The sequence below is a fragment of the Phanerochaete carnosa genome (assembly GCF_000300595.1).
Source record: "Phanerochaete carnosa HHB-10118-sp unplaced genomic scaffold PHACAscaffold_4, whole genome shotgun sequence".
Taxonomy (NCBI): domain Eukaryota; kingdom Fungi; phylum Basidiomycota; class Agaricomycetes; order Polyporales; family Phanerochaetaceae; genus Phanerochaete; species Phanerochaete carnosa.
In genome coordinates, this window is record NW_006767631.1 from 1,576,769 (window position 1) to 1,600,771 (window position 24,003).

The 24,003-nt window shown below is 54.2% G+C and overlaps 9 protein-coding genes across 9 annotated transcripts; 5 read left to right on the top strand and 4 right to left on the bottom strand.

The window, feature by feature from the left end:
- Nucleotides 1-106: 106 nt before the first annotated feature.
- Nucleotides 107-1,863, bottom strand: PHACADRAFT_160215 (uncharacterized protein; the record flags this gene model as incomplete). Its single annotated transcript, XM_007394471.1, has 5 exons — nucleotides 107-598; nucleotides 626-1,116; nucleotides 1,168-1,248; nucleotides 1,444-1,553; nucleotides 1,610-1,863. The coding sequence occupies 5 exons, from the start codon at nucleotides 1,861-1,863 to the stop codon at nucleotides 107-109; spliced, it is 1,428 nt and encodes a 475-aa protein (XP_007394533.1).
- A 226-nt stretch (nucleotides 1,864-2,089) lies between these two features.
- PHACADRAFT_253967 (uncharacterized protein) lies at nucleotides 2,090-4,540 on the bottom strand. Its single transcript, XM_007394472.1, has 11 exons — nucleotides 4,235-4,540; nucleotides 4,070-4,185; nucleotides 3,933-4,001; nucleotides 3,765-3,877; nucleotides 3,585-3,704; nucleotides 3,268-3,532; nucleotides 3,152-3,214; nucleotides 2,957-3,096; nucleotides 2,793-2,904; nucleotides 2,621-2,739; nucleotides 2,090-2,562 (listed from the first exon to the last, which is right to left on the bottom strand). The coding sequence occupies exons 4-11, from the start codon at nucleotides 3,810-3,812 to the stop codon at nucleotides 2,191-2,193; spliced, it is 1,239 nt and encodes a 412-aa protein (XP_007394534.1). The 5' UTR covers nucleotides 3,813-3,877; nucleotides 3,933-4,001; nucleotides 4,070-4,185; nucleotides 4,235-4,540; the 3' UTR covers nucleotides 2,090-2,190.
- Nucleotides 4,541-4,713: 173 nt separating this feature from the next.
- PHACADRAFT_91741 (uncharacterized protein) lies at nucleotides 4,714-6,901 on the top strand (the record flags this gene model as incomplete). The annotated part of the gene is made up of 15 exons (XM_007394473.1): nucleotides 4,714-4,882; nucleotides 4,937-5,034; nucleotides 5,088-5,111; nucleotides 5,167-5,197; nucleotides 5,250-5,275; nucleotides 5,332-5,443; nucleotides 5,499-5,589; nucleotides 5,631-5,707; nucleotides 5,764-5,920; nucleotides 5,985-6,057; nucleotides 6,120-6,150; nucleotides 6,200-6,293; nucleotides 6,364-6,494; nucleotides 6,555-6,795; nucleotides 6,859-6,901. The coding sequence occupies 15 exons, from the start codon at nucleotides 4,714-4,716 to the stop codon at nucleotides 6,899-6,901; spliced, it is 1,398 nt and encodes a 465-aa protein (XP_007394535.1).
- Nucleotides 6,841-9,328, bottom strand: PHACADRAFT_141559 (uncharacterized protein). The gene is made up of 5 exons (XM_007394474.1): nucleotides 8,705-9,328; nucleotides 8,627-8,632; nucleotides 7,818-8,566; nucleotides 7,623-7,753; nucleotides 6,841-7,578 (listed from the first exon to the last, which is right to left on the bottom strand). Exons 3-5 carry the CDS (start codon nucleotides 8,178-8,180, stop codon nucleotides 7,062-7,064), a joined length of 1,011 nt encoding a protein of 336 aa, XP_007394536.1. The 5' UTR covers nucleotides 8,181-8,566; nucleotides 8,627-8,632; nucleotides 8,705-9,328; the 3' UTR covers nucleotides 6,841-7,061.
- Nucleotides 9,329-9,499: 171 nt separating this feature from the next.
- Nucleotides 9,500-12,736, top strand: PHACADRAFT_172372 (uncharacterized protein). Its single transcript, XM_007394475.1, has 14 exons — nucleotides 9,500-9,775; nucleotides 9,829-9,937; nucleotides 10,014-10,094; nucleotides 10,150-10,221; nucleotides 10,282-10,314; nucleotides 10,365-10,735; nucleotides 10,798-10,928; nucleotides 10,984-11,072; nucleotides 11,100-11,206; nucleotides 11,266-11,358; nucleotides 11,414-11,695; nucleotides 11,757-12,133; nucleotides 12,187-12,382; nucleotides 12,444-12,736. The coding sequence occupies exons 1-14, from the start codon at nucleotides 9,504-9,506 to the stop codon at nucleotides 12,628-12,630; spliced, it is 2,400 nt and encodes a 799-aa protein (XP_007394537.1). The 5' UTR covers nucleotides 9,500-9,503; the 3' UTR covers nucleotides 12,631-12,736.
- A 515-nt stretch (nucleotides 12,737-13,251) lies between these two features.
- Nucleotides 13,252-16,789, top strand: PHACADRAFT_183301 (uncharacterized protein). The gene is made up of 13 exons (XM_007394476.1): nucleotides 13,252-13,618; nucleotides 13,682-13,707; nucleotides 13,762-13,812; nucleotides 13,875-13,902; nucleotides 13,963-14,269; nucleotides 14,321-14,971; nucleotides 15,035-15,044; nucleotides 15,094-15,185; nucleotides 15,235-15,346; nucleotides 15,400-15,609; nucleotides 15,670-15,875; nucleotides 15,923-16,054; nucleotides 16,108-16,789. The coding sequence occupies exons 1-13, from the start codon at nucleotides 13,485-13,487 to the stop codon at nucleotides 16,543-16,545; spliced, it is 2,397 nt and encodes a 798-aa protein (XP_007394538.1). The 5' UTR covers nucleotides 13,252-13,484; the 3' UTR covers nucleotides 16,546-16,789.
- Nucleotides 16,790-16,926: 137 nt separating this feature from the next.
- Nucleotides 16,927-19,015, top strand: PHACADRAFT_183302 (uncharacterized protein). The gene is made up of 12 exons (XM_007394477.1): nucleotides 16,927-17,158; nucleotides 17,211-17,238; nucleotides 17,291-17,565; nucleotides 17,618-17,980; nucleotides 18,031-18,055; nucleotides 18,106-18,174; nucleotides 18,226-18,308; nucleotides 18,368-18,450; nucleotides 18,502-18,517; nucleotides 18,585-18,611; nucleotides 18,665-18,816; nucleotides 18,875-19,015. The coding sequence occupies exons 1-12, from the start codon at nucleotides 17,008-17,010 to the stop codon at nucleotides 18,932-18,934; spliced, it is 1,332 nt and encodes a 443-aa protein (XP_007394539.1). The 5' UTR covers nucleotides 16,927-17,007; the 3' UTR covers nucleotides 18,935-19,015.
- A 216-nt stretch (nucleotides 19,016-19,231) lies between these two features.
- Nucleotides 19,232-22,059, top strand: PHACADRAFT_194288 (uncharacterized protein; the record flags this gene model as incomplete). The annotated part of the gene is made up of 13 exons (XM_007394478.1): nucleotides 19,232-19,375; nucleotides 19,436-19,517; nucleotides 19,575-19,708; nucleotides 19,759-19,840; nucleotides 19,890-20,019; nucleotides 20,072-20,189; nucleotides 20,243-20,389; nucleotides 20,441-20,587; nucleotides 20,637-20,735; nucleotides 20,788-21,255; nucleotides 21,309-21,610; nucleotides 21,667-21,721; nucleotides 21,775-22,059. The coding sequence occupies 13 exons, from the start codon at nucleotides 19,232-19,234 to the stop codon at nucleotides 22,057-22,059; spliced, it is 2,193 nt and encodes a 730-aa protein (XP_007394540.1).
- Nucleotides 22,060-22,203: 144 nt separating this feature from the next.
- Nucleotides 22,204-23,748, bottom strand: PHACADRAFT_93372 (uncharacterized protein; the record flags this gene model as incomplete). The annotated part of the gene is made up of 8 exons (XM_007394479.1): nucleotides 22,204-22,377; nucleotides 22,431-22,576; nucleotides 22,748-22,904; nucleotides 22,961-23,094; nucleotides 23,128-23,286; nucleotides 23,502-23,560; nucleotides 23,613-23,662; nucleotides 23,719-23,748. Coding segments are annotated over 8 exons (909 nt in total), but the record flags the coding sequence as incomplete, so codon positions are not given.
- Nucleotides 23,749-24,003: the final 255 nt, after the last annotated feature.

A 24,003-nucleotide genomic window follows, 5' to 3' on the forward strand; every position in this document is an offset into this window, starting at 1 on the left:
ATGTCGTTCAAGCGCATGAGCGGAAGCATTGGCATTCCATCCCCCAGAGGAATAAGAGGACGAAATCTCACGTATCTGCTCGTCGAGATTCAGAAAGTCTGCTTCCTCATGCACCTCCTCGGCCACGCCCTCTGCCCCTTCCTCTTCCCTTCCCGCGACCAGCGCTCTCGTCCCTCTGAGGCGCACCACTCTCGCTCTCTGCCGCTGACTGCCCTTGTTTAGCACCAACCCCAGACGCCGGCTGCGGGTCTCGCTGCAATATCGTCGGAGCGCCTGCAGCCGCCGCCTGCTGCTTCGGCTTGGGCGAGCTCGCCTCTGACGCTGACGTGCCGGGAACGGCAGAGACAGGCGTCGACGGGCCCGACTCCTTGTCCTTCTCGCGCTCACGCCTCGGCCGACCGCCCACCACGCCGCTCAGCGCTGCCTCGAACTGCCGGGACGCGAGCCCAATGACAGGTCGCGTACGCTGTCGGGAGGCCGCAGCGGGTGCTGGGGTAGAGGCGAGTGGCTCTGAGCCTGCAGTCTGCGCGGAGGGTGCAAGCGGGGGGACAGGAGGAGGCGGATTCGCGGGTGCGGACGCGGACGCGGACGCCTGGCTCTTCGAGCTCCGACGCTCGCGCTGAGCTCGGGGTGCTTTGGGCGTCGTCGGTGGTGGCTTCGACGTCCCCGCTTCGCTCGGCTCGGACGTGCGTTGCGCCTGATTCTTCAGTATCGTGGGTGCAGGCTGAGGTTCCTTCTCCTTTTCTAATTTTTTTTCTTTGTCCTTATCCTTCTCTTTATCCTTCCCCTTCTTCGCTGCTGCGGGCGGGTTGGCATCCTTCGCTTGCGCCTGTGCGGCAGCTTTAGCGGCCTTCTTCGCAGCTTTCTTGCTAGGCTGGCCTTCTGCGGGCTTTACTTGTGGCGCCGCCTTCTGAGAGGCAGCTTCAGTTTTGGCTGCGGCCGCTTTCTGCTTGGCTTCTTCTTTCTTGGACGCTTTAGAGGGGTTCGCCGCAATCTCCTTGTAGTGTGCATGTGCGCGGAGAATCGCTTCCTTGTCTTTCTGCGCAGACTTCTCAGCTTTGAGAGCTTCAAGTAGGGGCGTAGTTGTGGGCTGGGCTGGGGCCTGCGTGCTGGCAACTTTAAGGAACCTCAGGATGATGTTGTAGTGGGAAGTAGATGTATGCGTACCTAGTGTTTCGATGATATCCACGTCGAAGGGCTTGGACGCTGGCTCCTTCAGCGACTCCAAAAACGAGATGTAATCTTCGTCTAGGCCAGTACCATCACTGTCTGTTCGGGCGCAAGTACTGCCTCACTAACCTTTCTCAATCGTATTCATACGGCTATCCACCTTCTTTTTCTCTGTGGGTATCTTCTGAAGCGGCGCAAATTCCACCACCGCAAAAGATTCGTTGCCTGGATCACCTTAGCATAACATTAGCCTACGATAGCGTCCGTACTCACCAGCCTTATCCCGAAATACATGTCCGTCATACTCCCTACTGAAAGTAGCAAGCGTCTCCTCATCCTTGAATGCAATGTACGCCCGCGACGGAATGTTTTCCTTGTTCAGCCTGCTCACACCGACACTCAGTCCCCATGCACGCCGTACCCAGGCAGAAACGCGCACCGTTTCTTGAATTTGCCCTGGTGGTACTCCTTCCAAATGACGGTCTCGTCCGAGACCCACCTCTGCACGCTCTGCCAGAAGACGTCCTCTGGGAGGTTCGGTGGCAGCCTGCGCACGACGGTCTTGAGCCGTTCGGCGTGCGACTGCTTCGACGAGCGCGCCTTGCGTTCCTTCTCCTTTGGCTCCTTCGTCTCTTTTGGTTCCTTGCTCTTGCTCTTGCTTGAAGAAGCTTTGCTGGATTCAACGGTCGCCATCGCAGCGGGCGTCGAGGAAGGAGGGTTGGAAGAGATCTGTGTAACGGTGAGTGAGGCGCAGCCGGGGCGAGAGCGCCTAAGAACTACAAGGCGCATCGAAAGGCGCATCAGCGGGTCAAGGATGCAAACGCATTGGGTAACCGCTGTGGTTCGTGGGCACTTACTCCGGGGGGGCAAGAGTAACTGAACACACACCAACAGCACATAGTGGCACCATTTCGAAAACAGACAGTTCGTACATGCATTGTTAGATCCAAATACACATATACGGCACATATATCCAACATACACGTCCCCCTATATGCCTCAGTCTCGAGGACCACCACCTCACGCTTTCTCCTTATCCTGCAGGTCCTTCACTCTCCATTCCTTGAGTGCAACGCCTGCTTCCTCACGAAGGACATCCCACGCCCTATCAACATGCATCTGTGTCGTCCGTGCCGCGCCAACAGCGAACCGGATGCAGAACGTCCCATTCAGTACCGTCTGCGTGAGCACGATGTCCGGGCGGGATGACAGCCGAGAGTAATACGCCCGATTCAGCTCGTTCAGTGCCTCTTCTGCTTGTGCACTGGAGAGGCTTAAATGGAGTGCAGGGCTGAGCCGGAAGACGCTCAGTGCGAAGGAGGGCTCGGTGACGAGCGAGAAGTCCCTGGAAGTGCGGACGAGGGAGGCAAAGTGCTGGTTGAGTTCGACGCCCTATACGTTAGAATGAATTGTTAGAGTTGTAAGAAATACCTCTAGGAGGACGGATTACCTTGCGAATATAGTCGCGCAAGCCGTCGACGCCGTAGCTTCTGAGGACGAACCAGATCTTAAGCGACCTGAATCGCCTTCCCAGAGATAGATGCCAGTTGCGGTAATCGATTACGGTACCTGACATGCCATTCATGTCAGTTTTGGTTTCAGGAAGGACAAGTCAACCCGACCTGCATCGCCTTGCTTAGTGCGAAGGAACTCGGGGGTGACATCGAGAGCGTCTGTTAAATGCTTCCTGTTCCTCACCCAGAGCGTCGATGCGTCGAAGTTGACCAAGCCCCACTAACAGTGTGCGTTAGTAAATAGAGACTAACAGGGTTACGGCATAGGTGACCTTGTGAAAGTTAGTGCAGAATGAATCCGCGTGCTGATTAATGTTGTCTAACTGAGCAACCTCCCGGTATTCCGGGCATGCAAGTGCAACACCAGCCCAGGCAGCGTCAACGTGTAGCCAAATAGAGGGATATTCCTTCACTGAGAATCATAAGATGCGGAGTTATGAGATGATAGACACCAGTAATTGACTTACAGACTTCTCCAATCTCATCCAGATGATCAATAGCTCCGGAGGATGTCGTGCCCACAGTTCCAACTGAGAGAAGTTGAATCGGTCACACGAAGGACAAGTCAACGCCGTTCACTCACCGAGCACGAAAGGATGCTTCCCTCGTGATCTATCCTCCTCGAGCGCCTTACGCAGGGTCTCACCACGCAGTGCAAACTGGTCTTGTGCGGTGACCTCCAGCACGCGGTATTTTAAGCCGAGGACGAGCCCAGCTTTGACCCCAAGCGAGTGTGTCTGCGTGGTGGTGTAGATCACTAGGTCCTCGAGCTTCGTGGAAGGGCGCTGAGTGGTGTAGCGGGAGCGCGCGGCAACGATGGCCACCAGCGCAGAGTCCGAGGCGGTCGTCTATTATAACCCCCGTCAGAAACTTTCGCATGCTGCGAGCGAATATTTTTACTTGGATGACTCCGCCACCAATTTCGGAGCTGTTAAGGAAGTGGTCCGCAAGTCCGAACAACCTGACAGCCCAGTCCATGACAACCGCTTCGAGCTCTGTACACGCCGGACCACATGCCCACTGCCGAGGCAAACTTCAGCTATTAGTGCGACAACGGGCCGAGATATGGGTGCCGCGTACGTTGAAGCCGGGATTTGATATGCTAGTTGCGTACAGATCGCCGAGCATGCCCTCGAAGGTGCATGCGGTGGGGAAGTATGCATAGAAGTTTGGGTGCTGCCAGTGCGTGAGTCCTGCCGCAGCACTACGGTCACACGCTACGTTTTATCATAATTCAAGAAGGTATACCAGGAAGGATGAGCTTTTGGTAGTCGTCGGCGATGGTCTGAAAATCTTCACCCCTCTCTGGGACCGAATCTAGTCGGGTGAGAGACAACAGTGTGAGTTCGGGGTGGGGCGGCTTCAGGGCTTGGTAGATGGCTCACCTGGCAGAAGTTCTCTGAGATAACCGGGATGAACCTGAGACGTGACAGGTTTGTGCTCGAGTGAATAATAGTAGTCACAAATTCTGTCTATGGCCTGGTAACCGGCCTTGCGGAATCTGAAGACGTTGTGCAGATGCTGCTGCCTGTATAACAACAATCACTTACTCCTCGATATCCATACCCAGGTCCGAGCGTGTGCAACGTTGGGGAGCGAGCTGGAATAGTATTCTATTGCTGTCGTGCGACCTGGATTTAGGCGCCATGGCATTGACAACCACGACGTGTCGGCAAGTCGCCGAGCACGCGATACCAGGTATTATCGTCCAGGAACTCTGCTAGATGCGTCGAGCGGTGCCCTGCGTGGTTCGTTTCGGATTGGACCGGACGTCACTTGGTCGCCAATTCGCCAGCCACTGGGGGCGTCATGTCTTCCGTCAATCGCAGCCGACCTCACCCGCTCCAATGGTTTTCTACGCACAATCGAATACATGTTTGTCAATCCCCGTTTACCTCTTGGTCAGCGAGTCAGAACGGTACAAACCGGTTTCTTTCGTTGCTGTGCTGCCACTGCCTATAATATGCGTTTCGTATCAAGTCCGTATACGCTTACCCACTTCTCCCCTGGTTTCATGTCTGCCCTTACCATGCTATCCGTGCACCGAAGAGTCGTAAATGGCGCACAGTTCAAGCCTCTATCAGCGTCATGGCGGAATTTCAGCTCTAGTGCCCGTCGTGAGCAACAGCGTCTGGTCGTCCTCGGCTCTGGATGGGGCGGGTACGAGATCCTCCGCGGCATCGACAAGAAACGCTGGAGTACGTCCGCTCTGTGTTCGCTGGACGACAACTATCCTTGCTAAGGGTCTGTAGATGTCATCGTTGTAACTCCGTCTAATTACTTCAACTTTACTCCGCTGCTTGCGAGCTGTGCAGTAGGAACGCTTGAGTTTCGTACCGCAGTCGAACCTGTATGTTTGGTGTTCAGTGTCATCGCTTTCAACAATTGACACAGTTGATGCAGGTTCGACGTTACACGCCAGAAGTGGTATGTTGCGTAGTATCGCGTGCATCCTCTGCCCTCACTTTGATCTGTATACTAGAAAACTTACCAAGCATGGTGTGACAAAATCGGTGAGTGCTACTATGATGTCTTGATATACCAATGGCTTGACATGTGATGCAGACTTTGAGCACAAAACTCTCAAATGTGTAGGTTGTTGCCCCACTGGTGGAATGCGTGCTACTCTGAACCATGTGTGTACCAGATGCCTGCCACGCCCCCGGTCCTGTCAAGCGAGGATCAAACCGCAGCTCAGAACCACACATTTGAGCTGCACTATGATGCACTTGTCATCGCCGTCGGTGCTTACAGCCAGAGTAAGCCGAGTCTAATTTTCTGATAAGGGGAGATTAACGCCGGCTGCCCGCACAGCGTTCGGCATTCCGGGAGTGAAAGAGCACGCGCACTTCCTCAAGGATATCTCGGATGCGCGGGCGATCCGCAATCGTGTTCTGGAATGTAAGTCTATGAGAACCACTGCCCCCAATGACGGTTTATCAGTAGAACAGGTTTCGAACAGGCGAACCAGCCAACACTCAGTGACATTGAGCGCAGGAACCAACTCCACTTCTGCATCGTCGGTAAGCCTCAAGCAATGTGCGACCCTTACTCGAGTGTCTCACGGCCTATGTTTTAGGCGGTGGACCCACCGGTGTCGAGTTTGCAGCCGAACTACACGATCTACTGAACACGGATATCAAGAAGCATTACCCAACTCTCCACCGCCTCGCGAGGATTACCTTATTTGATGTGGCGCCCAATATTCTGGGTAGTTTCGACGAGGGCTTACAGGAGTACATTAACTATCGCCCATGACAGTCTTCCATGCGAGCTAATCGAGTTACCGCCACGCCTCAGCTTCGCAGTCCAGCGATTTAAGCGTGAAGGTATTCGCATCCTGACTCAACACCATGTTGAGAAGGTCGAAGAGGTATTCAATCTTTCGAGTTCCAATTTACTCCACGATGCTAAGGGTGAAACTTGCACGAACAGGGCAAGCTCTTCGTCAAGGAAAAGGGAGAAGGTGACTTCTGCGTTTCATATACCTCGCCTTCTTATGAAACTTGCCCCAGTTCCCTTCGGTCTACTTGTGTGGAGCACAGGTCTCGCGCCTAACCCCCTCATTAAATCGATCAGCGAGGCAAAGAAGCATGAAAAGACCCACAGGTGCGCCACTATCCTGTTAATCGTCGGAGCCCTTGGCGTCGGGCTCGTCATCTGACTATCCACGCTGCAGCCTCATCACAGATGAGCACTGTCAAGTCCTCATGGGCCCGGACGCTCAGCCAGATCCCAGCATCTTTGCTATTGGTGATTGCGCCATGATCGACGGGACACCTCTGCCCGCCACCGCCCAAGGTACGCCCCGTCCCGGCGCGACCTCCCCCACTCTAATGTGTCTATATCTTACAGTTGCGAATCAGAAAGCAAAGTACCTCACGAAGAAGCTGAACAAGCTCGTCCGCGGCGTGGAGCACACAAAGCCGTTCGTATTCAACGACATGGGCAGCCTCGCGTACCTCGGCGACTGGCACGCCGTGTACGACCGCACGAAAGCCGACAGAGTCAAGACGAAGGAGGCAGGCCGCTTCGCGTGGCTCCTCTGGCGCTCCGCGTACTTCACGCGCACGCTCAGCATCCGGAACAAGATCCTCGTGCCCTTCTACTGGTGCGTCCCTTGCGCTTTGCTCCGCTGCACGCGTTGTCGGGCGGTGCTGACACGCGGAACTAGGTTCATGAACTGGCTTTTCGGACGGGATTTGAGCCGGTTTTGACGGCGCGCGGGAAACGCGTGTGCCTAGCGGGTGGAAGCATATAGTCCTATTCGCTACATGGGGATAACAGGATCGGAACGGACAGCATGTACATGTAGTATACGCCATTCATAGACATGTAGTATCGTCGTATTTAATTTCCCTGCAAGTATTACTACAATCACCATTCTGTCTGCTTTATGATACACGAGCAAGTGCCTGAAAATAAGTTACTACGGAGGAGTGCTAAGGCTATACTTGGGATGGCTGGAGAAGGACGAGTGAAACGAGGCTTGATAGTGGAGCGTTTTGGCGTAATCATAATAAGGGCGAATAGCTTATGGTGCAAACGTGACGACGGGCTTGCGGGGTACCGGACTCCGCTTCTTCTTCTCAGTGCCTGTACTCTATCAGCATGTGGCGTCTGGTCGAGCGTAGTAAACTCACCCTGCGGCTTGGGCTCGACAACGGGCGCACGCCCCCTGGCGGTGATGCCACGGCCTTGGAGCCCGCTGAGCGTCATTATCCATCCAGGCTCGATGTCGTCTGAAGTCTCGATGTCTCCATTGACATTGAATCCGACGTGCGAGACGTGAACGAACGTGCCGGGTGCGGGCGGGGAGACCATCGCCGGAGAGAGCCGCTTCGGCGGAAAAACGAGCTGCTCCAGCCTGCTCTTTCCTCTGCGGCGGGCGCCGCTGGAACCTGCACAAGCACAAAAGCGCTGATGTCAGCACCGAACAGGCTGGCCGCGGGACCGGGGAAAAGGAGGGGGGATGCGGGCTCGCCTTTGACACGGACATGGGACGTAATCTTGGCCATGAACTTGGTCGCCTCGGCGTCGTCGTCGAAGCGGAAGCCGAACTTGCGGCTCTATGTTTAGCGGATCCCCCTTTATCAGCCGAAATGCGCACGCAGGCAGACGTCGGACACCCACCTTGCCTGAGAACGTGTGGAAGAACGGCTTGTCGATCGCATAGTCGAGCGCTCCGGGGATCTGGTGGATCCAAACGACGCCTTTGACGGGGTCGACCAGGCGGAACCAGAAGCCCTGCTCGAAGCTCTCCCCAGGACCGCCACCCAACTTGCGATCCTGGTGCACCGAGATGCTGTTGCGTCCGAAGACGAGGGTTCCACTCAGACCGGAGTACGTCCAGCCGTCGGACTTGTTGTTGAACGGTGTATGATAGACCTTTGCCGGTGCGATTGCGAGCACCTTGGCGTCTGCCGGCAGACATGAGAGGAGTTGATGCGCGGCACTATCGGAGAGCGTTGTCGAGGACGAGGACCGTGAAAACATCGCGACTGATTGAGATTGAAGTGGGGTCTGCCGGGTGGTAGATGGTTGAACGACTGTCCAGCAAGGAGTCTCCTGCTTGCGTGGACAATGGGGGTTGAAATGGACGCTGAAGGGGGAGTCGTATTTGTACCCCGCGCGGCGCACAGTGATTACGCGTGTCGATAGTGCATCGTGGTAAACACATGTTAGGGGAGCTCACAATGAGTGGCAAACCTGAACTCAAGCTGTGCAGCGGCGCGTATTCAAAGCATATGGAAATCTGGAACTCTACGTGTAGCAGAGACACGGGGGATGCGCGACGGCCGGTGACATGAAAGGCACTGTTCTAGCCACGGTGTGGACGACAGTGTACAGGCCATATCCCGTAATCTAGGGGCAGGATGCTTCTATAGCCAACAAAGCGTCAGTCGATATCGCGATATCAGGATTTCGGAGCTGGGACATACGTGAGGCTGTTGTAAAAGGAAACCAGGTATGTTGAGTGTGAGGGACTCAGCGTCCGTATACTGCGGGGAAGGACTGACTAGATGATCATCTCTCTGCCTTGTATCACCCCATAATCTATAGGTCAGATCTAGAGCGGACCGAAGACGAACTGTCTGCAAGATGCCATCCGCAATCCCCACAGCACGCGGTGAGAACAGATATCTGATGTTATGTACACGTACGTAACGAATGTCCAGATTCACAGCTCTTCACAGCTCTTGAGCCCCTCGAGCCAGTGCCTGGCTCATCTGGAGAAGAACCAGGTCGGCACGCAGTCGACTATGGGGGGCGATGGGACACGCGCCAATACAAATATTGTCTGCGTCTGGAGCGCTCCCGTTGTGACGGCATTGACATGAGCTTTGCACGACGCTGCTTGAAGTTACCCAAACAATAGCCGCACCCCTGGGACGAGACATGTATGGCGCGACGATCTTTCGCGCACAGTGGCGGACTGGGCCCAGAGAGCTGCTTCGCTATCTTGGTAGGCGCATTTTAGCAAAACTTTCCCTTGGAGATACACGTTGGCCGGTTCTCGAGCAAGCGAAATGAGACATGGCGCTGCTGCGTGCTGAGGAGGTCAGCACAACATGCATAGGACACGAAGGATGGCGAGAGACAGCGAAAGGCCTGATCTGCGACTTTACGCGACCTACATCGTGGATTCGTGAATCGGTTCGCGCCTCGGGGTTGACGTTGATCCCCGCTTGATCCGGAGGTTCGGCATGCGCATCACGGATCGGCACGACGCGAAGATCAAGCGCGCTCCGTGTCAGAATTGATCACATTTTACCTCAACCATAGTTCTTGTAAAATGGCCCGAGGCAAGGTGTGGTCATGTTCTCCGCTTGCACTCGCCGCATGTTAACAGTGCTTTTGGTAAAGGGAAAAGGTCGCAAGGGTGGCAAGGGCAGGGACACCGCCTCGAAGGATCGCGGCGATGCATGGCGGACAGACGTCGACGTCGTCGACAAGGCAGACATGCATAACGAACGCTTTGAGACGTACTACAAGGCACAAAACATTCTAGGCGAGGACGAGTGGGATTCATTTTTGGAGAGGATGAGAGAGCCTCTGCCGACCACATTTCGTGTGACTGGAAGCCGTCAGTCAGTTCAATCTCATCTCACTGTACAGCTTTGACCGCTAACCTTTTCCTTAGGGTCGCCCAGCTGTTGAATGACATGATCAGAGAGACACACGCGCCCCAGCTAGCAAGTGTTGTATTCGAAGGAGAAGCTGTCTCCCCACCAAAACAGATCCCCTGGCACGTTCGCCTCTTCACGCTGGACATTGAATTCGTTAGATTAACCATGCAAAAGGTACCCGGACGGCCTTGCCTGGCAGCTCAACGTTGCCAAGAAGGTGCTCCGCAAATCACCCGAATTCAAGAGGTTTCAAAACTTCTTGGTGTTCGAGACCGAAGTTGTAAGTACGCCCGTCGATCCCCACGGCCCAATGCTAGACATTAATCGCCGTTCAGGGTAACATCTCACGTCAAGAGGCCGTCAGTATGCTGCCACCGCTGTTCCTCGAAGTTAAGCCTCACCACAGGGTGCGTCAACCTCTCCTCGCTATCCGCGTAGCTTTACGTCTAACTCCCGTCACGTTCTAGGTGATGGACATGTGTGCAGCCCCAGGTTCGAAGGTATGTATGCCGCAAGCTTGGAGGGGTCTCTACATTGCTGATCAGTGAAGACTGCACAATTGCTTGAAGCTCTTCATGCACAGGATACGGTCACGGCGTCCTCTTTCCCTTCTGGTCTGCTCATTGCAAATGATAGTGACTATAAGCGGACGCACATGCTGATTCACCAAGCCGCAAGACTTCCGTCGCCGTCTCTTATGGTCACGAACCATGACGCTTCGATCTTTCCCGCAATTAAGATACCTTCGGAGCAACTCACTTTCCCGGCAGGTACTAAGGATAGGGTCGTCAACAAGCGGCAACATCAGCTGTTCTTTGACCGCATTCTCTGTGACGTGCCCTGCAGCGGCGATGGTACAATGAGGAAGAATCTGGGGATCTGGAAGCACTGGTCACCGATGGACGGCAATGGTTTGCATGGGTAAGAATGTTTACGATACGGTACCGTCAGGACTGCTGACTTGTCACGATCGGTTAATCTAGTCTACAGCTCAGGATCCTCCAGCGGGCCATGAGGATGCTCCAGAAGGGCGGCCGCATTGTATACTCGACATGTTCCATTAATCCCGTAGAAAATGAGGCTGTGGTCGCCGCTGCCCTCCAGTCTATCCCAGGTTCGTGCTATCTGAGTTTACGGTCAGATGATACTTAGTGCCCCACTGATATCAGGGTTTGAGCTCATCGACATGTCAACTCATCTCCCAGGTTTGATTTTCCGCTCCGGGATTAAGACATGGACGCCAGCTTTAGACCGTTCTGTAAATATGACGTTCTCGACCTATCAGGAGTACATTGAAAGCCTCCCAGAGAATAAGCGTGCCGACAGCAAGCTGGTAGAATCTCATTGGCCGCCGTCGCTAGCCGAAGCAGATGCGCTCCACCTGGAGTACTGGCGAGTGTATTGTCGCGATACCATCTCACGGTGCCACTGAAATGCGATTCCTGTTCTAGTATGCGAATATATCCTCATTTGCAAGATACGGGAGGGTTCTTCGTTGCTGTGCTACAGAAGAAACAGTCACCTGCGCCGGCGCGACAGATCCCGTAAGTGTAGCACATGCAGCTAGCCGCGATTTGGCCCCGCTAATTGTCATTCTAGCGACAACAAGCGACAAGCAGATGCAGTAGAAGACCTGGAAACCTCAGAGGTCAAGAAGCCAAAGCTGTCGGCTGAGGACGACGCCGAGGTTACCGAGGCTGAGACTCTCGATACAATGCCTGAGTCCCCGTCTGAACCGGCTCTCGTTACTGAGGCTTCCGCTCCAGAACACGCGACGGACACCAAAGGGAAAGGCCAGGCAGTCAAAGGCGCTGATGTTCATTTTAAGGAGAACCCATTTACGTTTTTGAAGCCTGACGACCCTGTCATCCTAGCATGCATGTACGCGCTCGTCTCATGCCCTCACACTCACCATCATCGCTCACGCTGTCCGGGTTGCCAGTTCTCAGCTGAATCTAGAGCCCGACTTTCCCGCCGCGAACATGCTGATTCGTAATCCCACGGGTGACACGGTCCGGTCGATTTACATGACGAACGATATCGTAAAGCAGATCGCGGAGAATAATGACTACACGCGCATGCGCCTCATGACCTGCGGCACCAAGGTCATGGCCAAACAGGAAGGTGCGGCGGCCAAGCGCGACAATGCCGAGATGCAGTTTCGCATCCTGAGCGAAGGCCTTCCTGTCATGCTTCCATATGTGCAACCCGCGTCCATCTTATCTGCGGACCTTGCAACGCTGACAGTGATGATGGAGACGTACTACCCCGTGGTTTCCCAGTTCCAGGAACCATTTAGATCCGCCATTGAGCCGAGAGGTACGCCAGGCGCGCTTCCCAAGCGATCGGTTATAGACTGAATTACGATATAGGCCAAGGTTGCTACATCGTGAGATTCGCACAAGGCGGGCTCGGTACCGCATCGTGCGTCCATGGTTCCTGTGCGCGAGTCCTGTGTTCCCATAAGCTAACTGCTCGCGTATTCTACAGGCTCACGCATGACCTGGTGCTCCCAATCTGGAAATCGAATGTCTCAGTCACGCTCATGATAGAAAAGAAGGCTAAGAGGTAATGTCGTAATCTTGATAATAGGCGCCGGGACTAACACCGTTTGGCCCTGGTTGTCTAGTGCGCTGAGTTTACGCGTTTTTGGCGAGGACATTACGACTGCGGCCAGGGAAGCGGCCCAAAAGAGGAGAGATGAACAGGCGAAGTCTCAGGCCACCGTTGGAGAAGCCTCCCTCGTAGAAGCTGATGTGATTCATGAGGGTAATGAGGGTCAGGAGGGTGAATCCATGTGTACCGGCGAGCAGTAGGTCTGCAATGAAGCCGTTTCGATCGCACACACTTGCTATGTTGTGTGGCAACTATCACTGCCAGTTGAACTTCCGCTGCCGCGTCGCCTGAGACAGGAGGCCCCGTGTACTCCTCGGGATAATATCCTCGATTGTACGTACGACGCTCGGAGGTCAAGGACTCCTTGTAGGCTGTTCCTGTACGACTTCACTCTTTTTTGAAATTTACTGCTTGTTATTCAAGAAGGTCCTTTGTGGCGCTGAGGCAGTTGGGATGTGGGCTACCACCGAGTATTTGGGGTCACGGTGTGTCGGGATGATGGCGCATCAATTCGGATGCAAGGTAGACGTTGCTCGGCGCGTTTTGACCGTTGCCGCGAGGGGTGAGTGGCCATTCTTTTCTTCCCTTCTTTCTGTTCGAGGTCCGGCTTCGTTGCAAATATTAACGAGGGGTCGACGTCGATCTCACACAAAATTGTGACGGTGTTCCTGACAAGGGCAGTCTTCTCTCGACACTTTTAATTCGTCAAGGTCGGCAGTGCTGGCAGCAAGCACGGTAACTTTCGGAACCGACTGTCGCCTGCGCAGCAAGCTAGGAGACAGACTCCTGAAGTCACGGTAGAGGCGGCGCAGTGCGGGGAGACCGCCAAGTAGGTGGGTGCAATACATATAGCCTTTTTTGGCCATCCGGACTGCGTGTACCATCTTGGGCCGGCAGATCAGCAGAGGTGCCATTTTGTGAAGCCCGACCCTCATTATTTGCGTCTGATGAGTCTTTCGCGAGTATGACGATGACGACCATAAATTAAAACGCTCGCTAGTAAGACCTCTTCTCCTCCCAAGATACTGGACCACCACCACCTCGCCATCCTGCCATGCCGCCCCCGCCCGGCTCCTCTGGCAAACGCAGAGACCAAGGGGACCCGCCCGCTGTCCAGCCATACTCCAAAACCGTCGCCAAAGAAGTCCGGCGAAGCCGAGGAGAGATCGCATGCGCGGAGTGCAGGCGGTGAGTTCGCAATTATCAGATCATTTTCGAAATACTCATTGTCAACATCAATGATCGCGCCAGACTCAAGGTTCGCTGCAACCGCCAGAGTACGTAACGGAGAGCTGGGCCATTTGCTTAGGTCACACTAACGATCTTCTTAGTACCTTGCTCGACGTGCATCAGTCGTGGCTGCGTTGCACTCTGTCCGAATGGTATGTCCAGCATCTGTTTGACCGCACCTAATACTGTTCTTATGTCGTCTCCTCACCGGCAGGGGTGCTGCCACCAGGGGATAACAGCCGGTGAATTGTTCATTGTCTGTATAGAGTGCAGACTGCAGAATGCCGCTAATGGCCTCCCAGATTCGTTTCAGCGGCCAAGGACCACCTCCGGAAGAAGATAGGAAATCTACAGGAGCGCATGTGTGCGCTTGAGGATGCCCTTGCTATCGCCCAGGCCAACGAAGGCAATGAACCCCACCCTCTGTTGAAACGGCCTTTTAAGTTCGACGACGAAAGGGAGCCACCTGCCGATACTGACGAAGGTGAAGAAGAGGAAGGGGAAAGCCAAACAATGCCAGCAGAGGCGTTGGCTGACTCTTTCGGGACCCTTCACATCGACCAAAGGGAAAAGACTCTTCGATTTTATGGGCCAGCTGGAGGAGTGGAGGTGCGCCGCAGAATATTTCTCTATTGTCATTTCTCACCCCACGCTATTCAGAGCCTGTTGGATGTATGTGCAAATTTCTCGGCATTTATTGAAGTCTCTGATTCGTGGTCGCCCAAGGACGAACAATCATCGAGCCTGTCGTTCGACCCGGACGAGAACAACGTCGACCTACGTGTACTTGGTCTTCCGGCCGAACTCAACGCCTTCTACTACGCCTTCCCGCTCGTCCCGACAGGCATTCCAACAGCACCCATCCGGACCATCATCGAGTCCTACCTGCCTCCCTGGGACCGCGCTGTACAGCTCTGTCGCATCCTACTCGAGCACATGTCATGGATGTTCCAGATAGTTACCTTCCAACAGTTTACGCAAGACCTCATGCCCACCGTCTATACCGCAGACGGGCCGGACTCAACGCCCGGACCATCAACATGTGGCTCGCACGACTTGGCCCTTTTCTTCGGCGTTCTCACCATAGGCGCGTTGATCGACTTGTCTCTGCCTCCATACAATAGTCAGGCGCAACTATACTATGTCCTGTGCCGTTGTGCACTGGCACTGGAGTCTCCGATGGCCAGGGCTTCACTATCAACTGTCAAGGCGTACCACTTCATCAGCCTCTACAATGGCATGAGCGGCAGAGAAAGCAACATGTCGAATACCTACACCATCTTAAACTTTAGCAGCCGTATCGCGATGAAGGTTCGTTATTGTCCTTGCCCTCACGGTCGTAATCACGGCATATGCTGATCACCCCTAGCGCAGATCGGCCTCCGTAAGTCTCTTTCCATTACTGGCCTCCCCCTGTTAAGCCTAGACCGCAGACATCGACCCTGACCATTGGAAGCTGTCTCCCAAGGAAGCTTACGCCCGTCGCACATATTTCTGGAACCTCCTGCAAGGAGACATATGGCAGGCAAGCAGCAGTCACTTCCACTGTTCACCCTAGCTGATGTTTTTTCCAGAGTATGGGTACGGGGAGACCTCCTGCATTGGCAAACGCATACGGACACTGCCGGATACCCACAGTGCTGGAGGAACAACAATATCAGCGCGGAGAGTACTCTGCCCTCGGTTGTGAGCCACTACCCCCATCCGCTAATGTCTTGCGGACCTGACTGCACCCATAGTTGGCGTATGGGGCTTCCAAGCAAGCGAGCAGCTGCTCATCCCCGTGATGAAGCTCGTCATGTCGGTTAAGTCTCCGTCATACGGAGACGTCTTAGAACTCGACAAGAAGATACGCTTGTACGGACTTTTTGACACGACGGACACCATGAACTCACCCGGCGTGGCGGCATCGATGGGTTGCTGGGTCCGCTCGCACTATATGGAAGTCAGTGAGTATGCATCTTTGTTCTGTAAGGATTGTGCCGCAATAACAGCAACCGTTGTGGCAGTTCTTCTGGCATTACATCGCGCCTTCTTCGCTCAGGCGATAGCCATGAACTCCCAGAATCCTCTTGACACCCCCTACGGCAAATCGTTCATCACAGCCTACAATTGCGCTTGGCGGGTTATCGAAACTACCAGTTATGCCTTTAAACGCCACCACCAGCTCATGTCGCGGGTTTGGATGATTTGGTCATTCAATTTCGTCTCTGCCGTAAGTCGCTGAGCCCAACGATCCGACCATCGACTGACCTTTGGCAGGTTATCATCGGCGCGGTTGCATCGCGATATAAGAACCTGCCGATAGAGCCACCGCCACTCCCAGCACTGCACCAGGCGTGCATTCTTTTCGAAGGGGCCTCGAAGACGAACAGCCGAGCGGCAAAGGCCTTGGTGAGTACACCTTCTGCACGCTGCGGCACAGCTGCCGTTTAACACTGCCGTAGCCTGTGCTCCTGAAATTGCGCGAGCGCGCCGGCCGTCTACACGGCCCCGCAGCCAAGGCAGAAAACGCGCCAGGCGGAGAGGAGCTTGCGATCCTTACCGGCCAGCCGCGACTGACCGTCGCGTCCTCCGCACACCCTGATCCCACGATTAGCGGGCCCGCTCCCACCTATCCACCGGCGCAGCCATCCATCCGTGGCGGGTGGGACTACAGCGTTCCCTCGACGGGCTCACGCTACACACAACCGGGCACCAGTCACCACCGTTCTGCAATACCGGAGTCGCCTGCTACCGGCCAGCATTTTAATCAGTACGCTGCGGCGATACCGCAGGAAGCCTGGGGGCCTCCCCAGGGCCAGTCATACCCATACCAAAGTCAGGCTGTGGACTTCAACCTAGGCGACGCGTGGACGACGTTCATGCGCTCCGTCGGCGTCTAACGACGCCTAGCAGCATATGCATACTATTGATCCCTCTTCTTGCTTTCGATGCTCTCTGTACTATCTCCACCCGGCTTTCCTAGCATTGTCCACATCTCTACGCAACGACACACTGGTACTATTAGACACGAGGCTATTTGTCACAGCACACTGGCCGTTTCAGCTGTATTTAGTTTGGCATTTCTGTTGGCTAGTAGCTATGCAACGGCACATGTCGCAAATGACCCTGGAGCTCGGGGAAAAAACGATGCGCACGACGTCCACAAAGCTTGCAAATCTAATCTTATCTGACTATACTGTAACCGGCGCGTGATACCGGGCGCTCCGTGTCCGACATTGAACTCTCCCGCGGTTGTAAGCTTGTGGCAAGATGACGATGATCATGCTCCTGCGAAGTCGCCCTCGCATCTTGACCCTCTCCTGGACAACGATCCCCCAAAGGTGTTTGCAACCTGAATTGATATGTCACAAGCTGATCCCTGGCGTCCTGGAGACGATGCCCACCCTGGAGGCACCGGGGAAGAGATCTATCGGTCGGACGTTTTCAAGACGATCTGCGAGGCTGTAGACGCTTTGGACAACGAGCTGAGAGAGCTCAGCCTTGATATCTCTGGTCTGCGTCTGCCCTCCGATGCTTTTAATATGACTCACACGACATCTACCAGCGCATCCGGAGCTCAAATTCGAGGAGCAGTAGGTGTACTTTTCCTTGGATCGATGACACAGATCTCATTTGCCCTGTCAGCTATGCGCATGATGTGTTGACCGCGTTCATGTCGAAGCACGACTTCGAGGTGACCCCGCACTATCTAATGGACACCGCTTGGGTCGCACGGTACTCTCACGGCCAGGGCGGACGCACGATTGGCGTAAACTCTGAGATGGACGCGCTCCCCGGCGTGGGACACGCCTGTGGGCACAATTTAATCGCAATCTCTGGCGTCGCCGTGGCTTGTGCCATACGGGAGGCGCTGATCAAGCACGATATTGCAGGCACCGTGGTGCTGCTTGGCACGCCAGGTGAGTCTCTAATGAGAAGATGCCGTTGGTGCGCTGAAAGGGCTGCTGCTAGCTGAGGAAGGCGGCGGAGGCAAAATTATCCTTCTTGACAAAGGCGCATATGAGGACATGGACGCGTGCCTCATGTGCCATCCAGCGCCTGGGCCTCCTTACTCTGCGAGCCTCAGCTCATGCTTGTCTATCCAGCGTATCCAAGCAGAGTTCCACGGGCATACGTCAGTCCTTCATTTCACTGTGGTAAACGCTTCACTGATCGGGTTGCCCAGAGCTCATGCTGCCTTGTCGCCCTGGGAAGGACAGAACGCTCTGGATGCCGCAGTCTCTGCTTACACTAACATCGCGATGTTGAGGCAGCAAGTCAAGCCGACACACCGTATACATGGTATCTTCGAAGGCAAAGACTGGGCCGTGAACGGTCGGTACCATCATGCTTTGTGCATCGCTTACTCTAACAATATTATCCAGTCATTCCCGATTATGCAAAGACGTTGTAAGGGCCATAGCTTTCGCATGGCTTGATATCACACTGAATCTCCGCAGTTGGTACGTGCGAGGAGAGACGCAGGCCGAGGTCAATGCTCTTCGGCCTCGCGTAGAGAACTGCTTCAAGTATGTACTTGAAGGGCCCGCTGGACTCGAGTATGCTCACCCATCATACAGGGCTGCATCCTTGGCTACAAGCTGCCGGCTCGAGATCACGGACGCGGGGTCTAATTTCGACCTCCGGCAGAATAAAGCGCTTGGTAAATATTCCCCGTTGATTATTGCTTCTCCTTGAGGCTGATTGCGAGTACGTACAAAGGTGATGGGTTCAAGCAGGTATTCGAGAGCCAATTCGGACCAGTTGACTACGTTTGGGGTATCAAGAGTGCCTCCACAGACTTTGTAAGTGGAAGCCTGCATGCGCACTGAAGGCAGCCGCTCACCACCGCCCAGGGAAATATCACATATGGTGAAGAGCTCTTGGAATTCCTTGAATCATGAATGTTGACTAATCATGAATGTTGACTTGGTCGTAGCACTACCTGCTCTGCATCCTGGGTTTGGTAAGACTGCTGCTAAGTGGATTTGGCCCTTAGCTTACCTACCCGTGTGTTAGGGATCCCAACGGAGCTGCAGGGTGGCAACCATACACGAGCCTTTGCACAGTCGGCCGCGAGCCCGGAAGGACATGTCGCATGTCTGAACGTATCAAAAGCACTGGCCGCCACTGGCGTCCGTGTACTTACCGATGGCGACTTCTTCAACCAGGTGAGAAGGAATCAGAATTGCTTGCGGTTGCTTGTTAGGCTGACTTGGTGGCATGTAGGTGCGAAAAACGTTCGAAGAAGATTGCCGTCTGAGGGAAGCTCAGGCTGCCCAAGCATAGGTTCGGAAATATCGATAGCAATAATCAAACAATATCCGTATATAGTTCGTTTGGTACAAAAACGACCTGAGCTTTTTCCTGCGTGTTTGTGTTGTGGCAAACGTGGAGTTGCCTTTTGGGGTGTAAGCACGTGAAGGGCGGAGGAACGGGAATTTATCGCGTTCTATCGTGACTCGTGAAAGAGTCAATCGCATGCTCAGGCGACTGAATCGATCCTTGCTCTGCTCCCGTCCTTGTACATTACTCCTCCATTCTCCCCCTCCTCTCCTCCCCAGACAACCTCGGATTTTAAGGGCAATGTCTGCTGCGCCTGCACCCGTCACATCCAGCTCCCAGCCGGCACAGCTCCCAGCCCTCAATGCTCCTCACGCGGGACAAGAAAAGAAAGCAAAGGAGAAAAAGGCAGCAAAGCATGCTGCCACGTCAGAGCATCCCCTGGAGGTCCGTCTGTCTCTACTCTAGTTTCATCATGGCTAATTTGCACGAAAACTCTGACGTTAGCTGCAACCGCCACCAGAGTTCTTCGAGCACCGTATCAAGCTTTTCGAGAAGCTGAAGGCTGAATACGACGAACGGCTCAAGAGTACGAATGCAACTTACTGGAACATGCATACCCAAGCTGACAGCGTGATGTGACTAGCTCAGCCAAGACAAGAGATTGAGATTACTCTCCTCGATGGTTCCAAACGCCAAGGCACCTCTTGGGAGACCAGTCCTATGGGTATTGCGAAGCAAATCTCACAAGGTCTTGCTGACCGCACTGTGATTGCCAAGGTTCGTCGTCCCGGCCTTTCAAATCGGTGTCGTCTAAGGAAGTACCCCAGGTTAACGGCCAAGTCTGGGATTTGGAACGTCCTCTTGAGGGCTCTTGCACCCTTGAACTGTTGGATTTCGACCACCCTGAAGGTTTGTGTGTGATCCTACGCGTCTAGTGCTTCGTCTCACGCGAAACTAGGCAAGCGCGTCTTCTGGCACTCATCCGCGCACGTCCTTGGCGAAGCTGCAGAGCGTCACTATGGTTGCCACCTTTGTGTCGGTCCTCCTACAGAGGAAGGATTCTTTTACGAGATGGCTATTGAGGACAGGTGCGCTTCTTGCATACCGTAACACCAGCGTTTCGTCTGACTGGCTCGGTAGGCCTGTCACCCACGCCGACTACCCCGCCCTCGAGAAGGTCTCCGAGCTGGCGATCAAGGAAAAGCAGAAGTTTGAGCGTCTTGTCGTGTCAAAGGAGACTCTGCTTGAGATGTTCGGTGTACGTGAACATTAATATCTTCGTTCCGTAGAGATCTCTGACATTCACCACAGTACAATAAATACAAGAAGCAGCTCATTGAATCTAAGATTCCCGACGGTACCTCCACCACTGTTTACCGCTGCGGTCCCATGATCGACCTTTGTGTGGGCCCCCATATTCCACACACCGGCAAGATCAAAGCCTTCATGGTTACCAAAGTACAATCTCTGTCCCATTTATTGAGGCTTTCCCTGACACGACAACCATAGAGCTCTGCCTCTTACTTCCTTGGTGACCCAAAGAACGACTCCCTGCAACGTATCTACGGCATCTCATTCCCTGACAAGAAGCAGATGACCGAATACAAACACTTCCTTGAGGAAGCCGCGAAGCGCGACCATAGGAAGATCGGCAAGGTTCGCCTAGCTTTCTGGCCCGGTCCTAAGTCGCTAACCACATGTACAGGAACAAGAACTCTTCTTCTTCAACGAGCTTAGTCCAGGAAGTGCTTTCTTTTTGCCTCACGGTACTCGTATCTATAACACGCTCGTCGACCTTATGCGCGTACGCTGCTTCTTATACCCACCCCCAATAAGGTAACCTGATTCTGTTACAGACCGAATACTTCAAGCGCGGCTACCAGGAAGTCATTTCACCAAACATGTACAACTCTAAGCTCTGGGAGACTTCCGGCCACTCGCAGAACTACAAGGACGGCATGTTCACACTCGATATCGAGAAGGAAACTTGGGCGCTGAAGCCCATGAACTGTCCCGGTCACTGTCTGATCTTCGACTCGCGCGACCGTAGCTACAAGGAGCTGCCGATTCGCATGGCCGAGTTTGGTATCTTACACCGTAACGAGGCGTCCGGTGCTCTCACTGGCCTGACCCGTGTCCGCCGGTTCGTCCAGGACGATACACATATCTTCTGTATGCCTTCGCAGATCGAACAGGAGATTGGTTCCCTTTTCGACTTTATGCAGCATATCTACGGTCTCTTCGGCTTCGACTTCCAGCTCGAGCTCTCCACTCGCCCTGAGAACTTCATCGGCGACATCGAGACCTGGAACGTGGCTGAGGGCGTGCGTCTCACTCTATACTACAATGACTGCCTGTAATGACCGTTATTTCACAGCAACTGAAGGAGGCTCTCGACGCGCAGTATCCTGGTAAGTGGGAGCTCAACCCGGGCGACGGCGCGTTCTACGGCCCCAAGATCGACATCAAGATCCGCGACGCCCTCCGCCGGTCGTTCCAGTGCGCGACAATTCAGCTCGACTTCCAGCTTCCCGAGCGCTTCAATCTCAAGTACCGCTCGCCTGAGGAGGCGGCCAACCCCGACAAGCCGCCGTCGCGTCCCGTCATCATCCACCGTGCTATCCTCGGCAGTCTTGAGCGTTTCATTGCCATTATCACCGAGCACTTTGCGGGCAAGTGGTACGTAGCATGTGTATGAATGAGATGTGAAGGGGGGCTGATGATTTCTTGATCAGGCCATTCTGGCTCTCGCCTCGCCAGCTTCTCGTTGTTCCCGTCGCCGTTCCATACGTAAGGCCTTTTTGTCCGTCGGTTTTCCGCGTGCTGAACACCCGGATCTCTAGCAACAATATGCATCTGAAGTCGCTGAGAAGCTACAGAAGCTCGGCCTGTACGCGGACGTCGACAACAGCTCAGAGACACTGAATAAGAAGATCCGGAATGGCGAGATCGCACAGTACAACTTCATCCTCGTTGTGGGCCAAGAGGAACTCGACAGCCAGTCCGTCAACGTCCGCAACCGGGATGACGTCGGCACCAAGGCCAAGGGCGAGATGATTACCCTTGAGGAAGTCTCGAAGAAGTTTGCTGCACTCAAGGAGAGCCGCACTCTTGCGAATAAACTGTAGATTGTGCTTGATGACTAGCTTTATATGTCCGAAGGTAAATTATGCCTGTGCGTAGATCGCGGTTTCAGAGAGCATATGAGGATAAGACACATCCCTAAGTGTACACGTAGAGATAGTTCGTATACAGACTCGGTTGCGAACCTCTTATGCTCCGGGAGCTGGCACGCCAAATTGTTTTCGCTGTAAATCTCGCATGTTAGTTGTATATATGCGCCGACGATCGGAATGATCTACCAGCTGGTAGATTTGCTCGCGCTCAGTTGGGGGTAGCGAATCAATTTGTACCTGAGTCAGGCTAAGGACCTGCATCAGCATGTCCTGCGCGCATTGTTAGCGCATGTCTTTTATGTAGAGTACGGAAGTAAGGATACCCTAGAAGCAGGGTCAAACGCCTGTGTAGCAGCGGCAACAGGCGCAACAGGCGCAGGAGCCGGTTGCGCGGGAGCCTGCACTGGTGTAGGAGGCGGCGGAGGACGATAGCCATATGCTCCGGCAGCGGGCGGAGGCATGTGCGGGGCTTGCGATGGGTGCGGAGGATACATCGACGCAGTGGGCACAGGTGGGGTCGGGTGGTGCGCAGCGCCCGCAGGCGGGGGCATATGCATTTGTGGAGCCCCGTAACCTGCTTGTGGCTGGTGCATCGGGGGCTGGCCATATGGTACGGCTTGTGGCGGAGGAGGAGGTGGACGCGCAGCTGTTTGGCCGCCAGTGGCCGCAAGCATGCGATCCAGAACGGCCGTGTCGACAATTTTGTTCAGAAGTAGGGCTTGGAAAAGAGCATAGCCCAATTGCGGATGTGCCATGAGCAGAGCACGGGCTTGTTCAGGATGCGTAATAATGAACGCCTATGCATCTTGTCGATTTGCGTACGGAGACGGAAAGGCAAAGTGCCTGCACGCACCTTCATCTGAGCGAGTACTTCCAGAATCTGACTGGGTTGTGTCGTGGCGAGCACATTGCTAATGTGGTCCATCGCATTCGTTCCTGGTGGAAGGGGCACACCCTGAGGCAATTGGTGCAGGAAAGCATTTGGGTCTTGTACCCGTTCGCGGTCATGTTGTCGTTCACGCCACTGCGCTCTCGTCTCGCCACCATCCACAATCTCACCACGAACTGTAGTTTTGCCTTCAAGAAAAGGGTCTGAATCTGCTAGGTCGATCCGCAGAGGCCTCCCACCAATCTCTTGCCCGTTGAGGTTGCGGACCGCAGACAGTGCGGTTTCGTGGTCTTTATAACGTGACATTCAGACACGATGTGTTGAGAATGCACAACGCATACATCCAGGGAGAACATATATACGCATGCAGTCAAAGGTTCCGTTGTCGCGTTCAAGCCGTTGAAGCAAGGTCGTTTGAAGATAGCCAGTTGTAGTTGGACGAGCGCAAGGTTTATTGGGTTAGATATGTTCGCTTCAAGTGTTCTCTGAAGGCGAGAGACCGTACCGGCAAATTCACAGAATCCGTATCCCTTCGGCTTTCCAGTGTCTCTATCATACACTAATCTGACGCACACATTCAACCATGATGGTTGGCGATGGAGAGCGAGCACCATACCTGAATCCCACAACCTGGCCAACTGACTTGAAGGCATCTATAAGCTGCTCCTATATACACAATGTGTCAACACGAGTGGTGATACTGGGTATATTGGAATGCTTACCTCGGCCATGTTGTACGGTACATTGCCGACTGAACAAAAGAGTTAGCTTGACCGTGGTGAACGAGATCTAATGGCGTACCGAAGACAACTTTACTCATTTCCTTTGCGGTCGCCATTTTGACTGATTTGATGAGGTTGTGGGTCGACTTCCAGGGAGGAATATCGAAATGAACCTTCAAACTTGAGGATGGAGAACGGATGAATTGGTTGAGGGGATGCTCGGGCGTCAATACCGCGCACCTGAGATAAGATTAGATCACCCTGCAGGCCCTCTCAGTTTAAGGA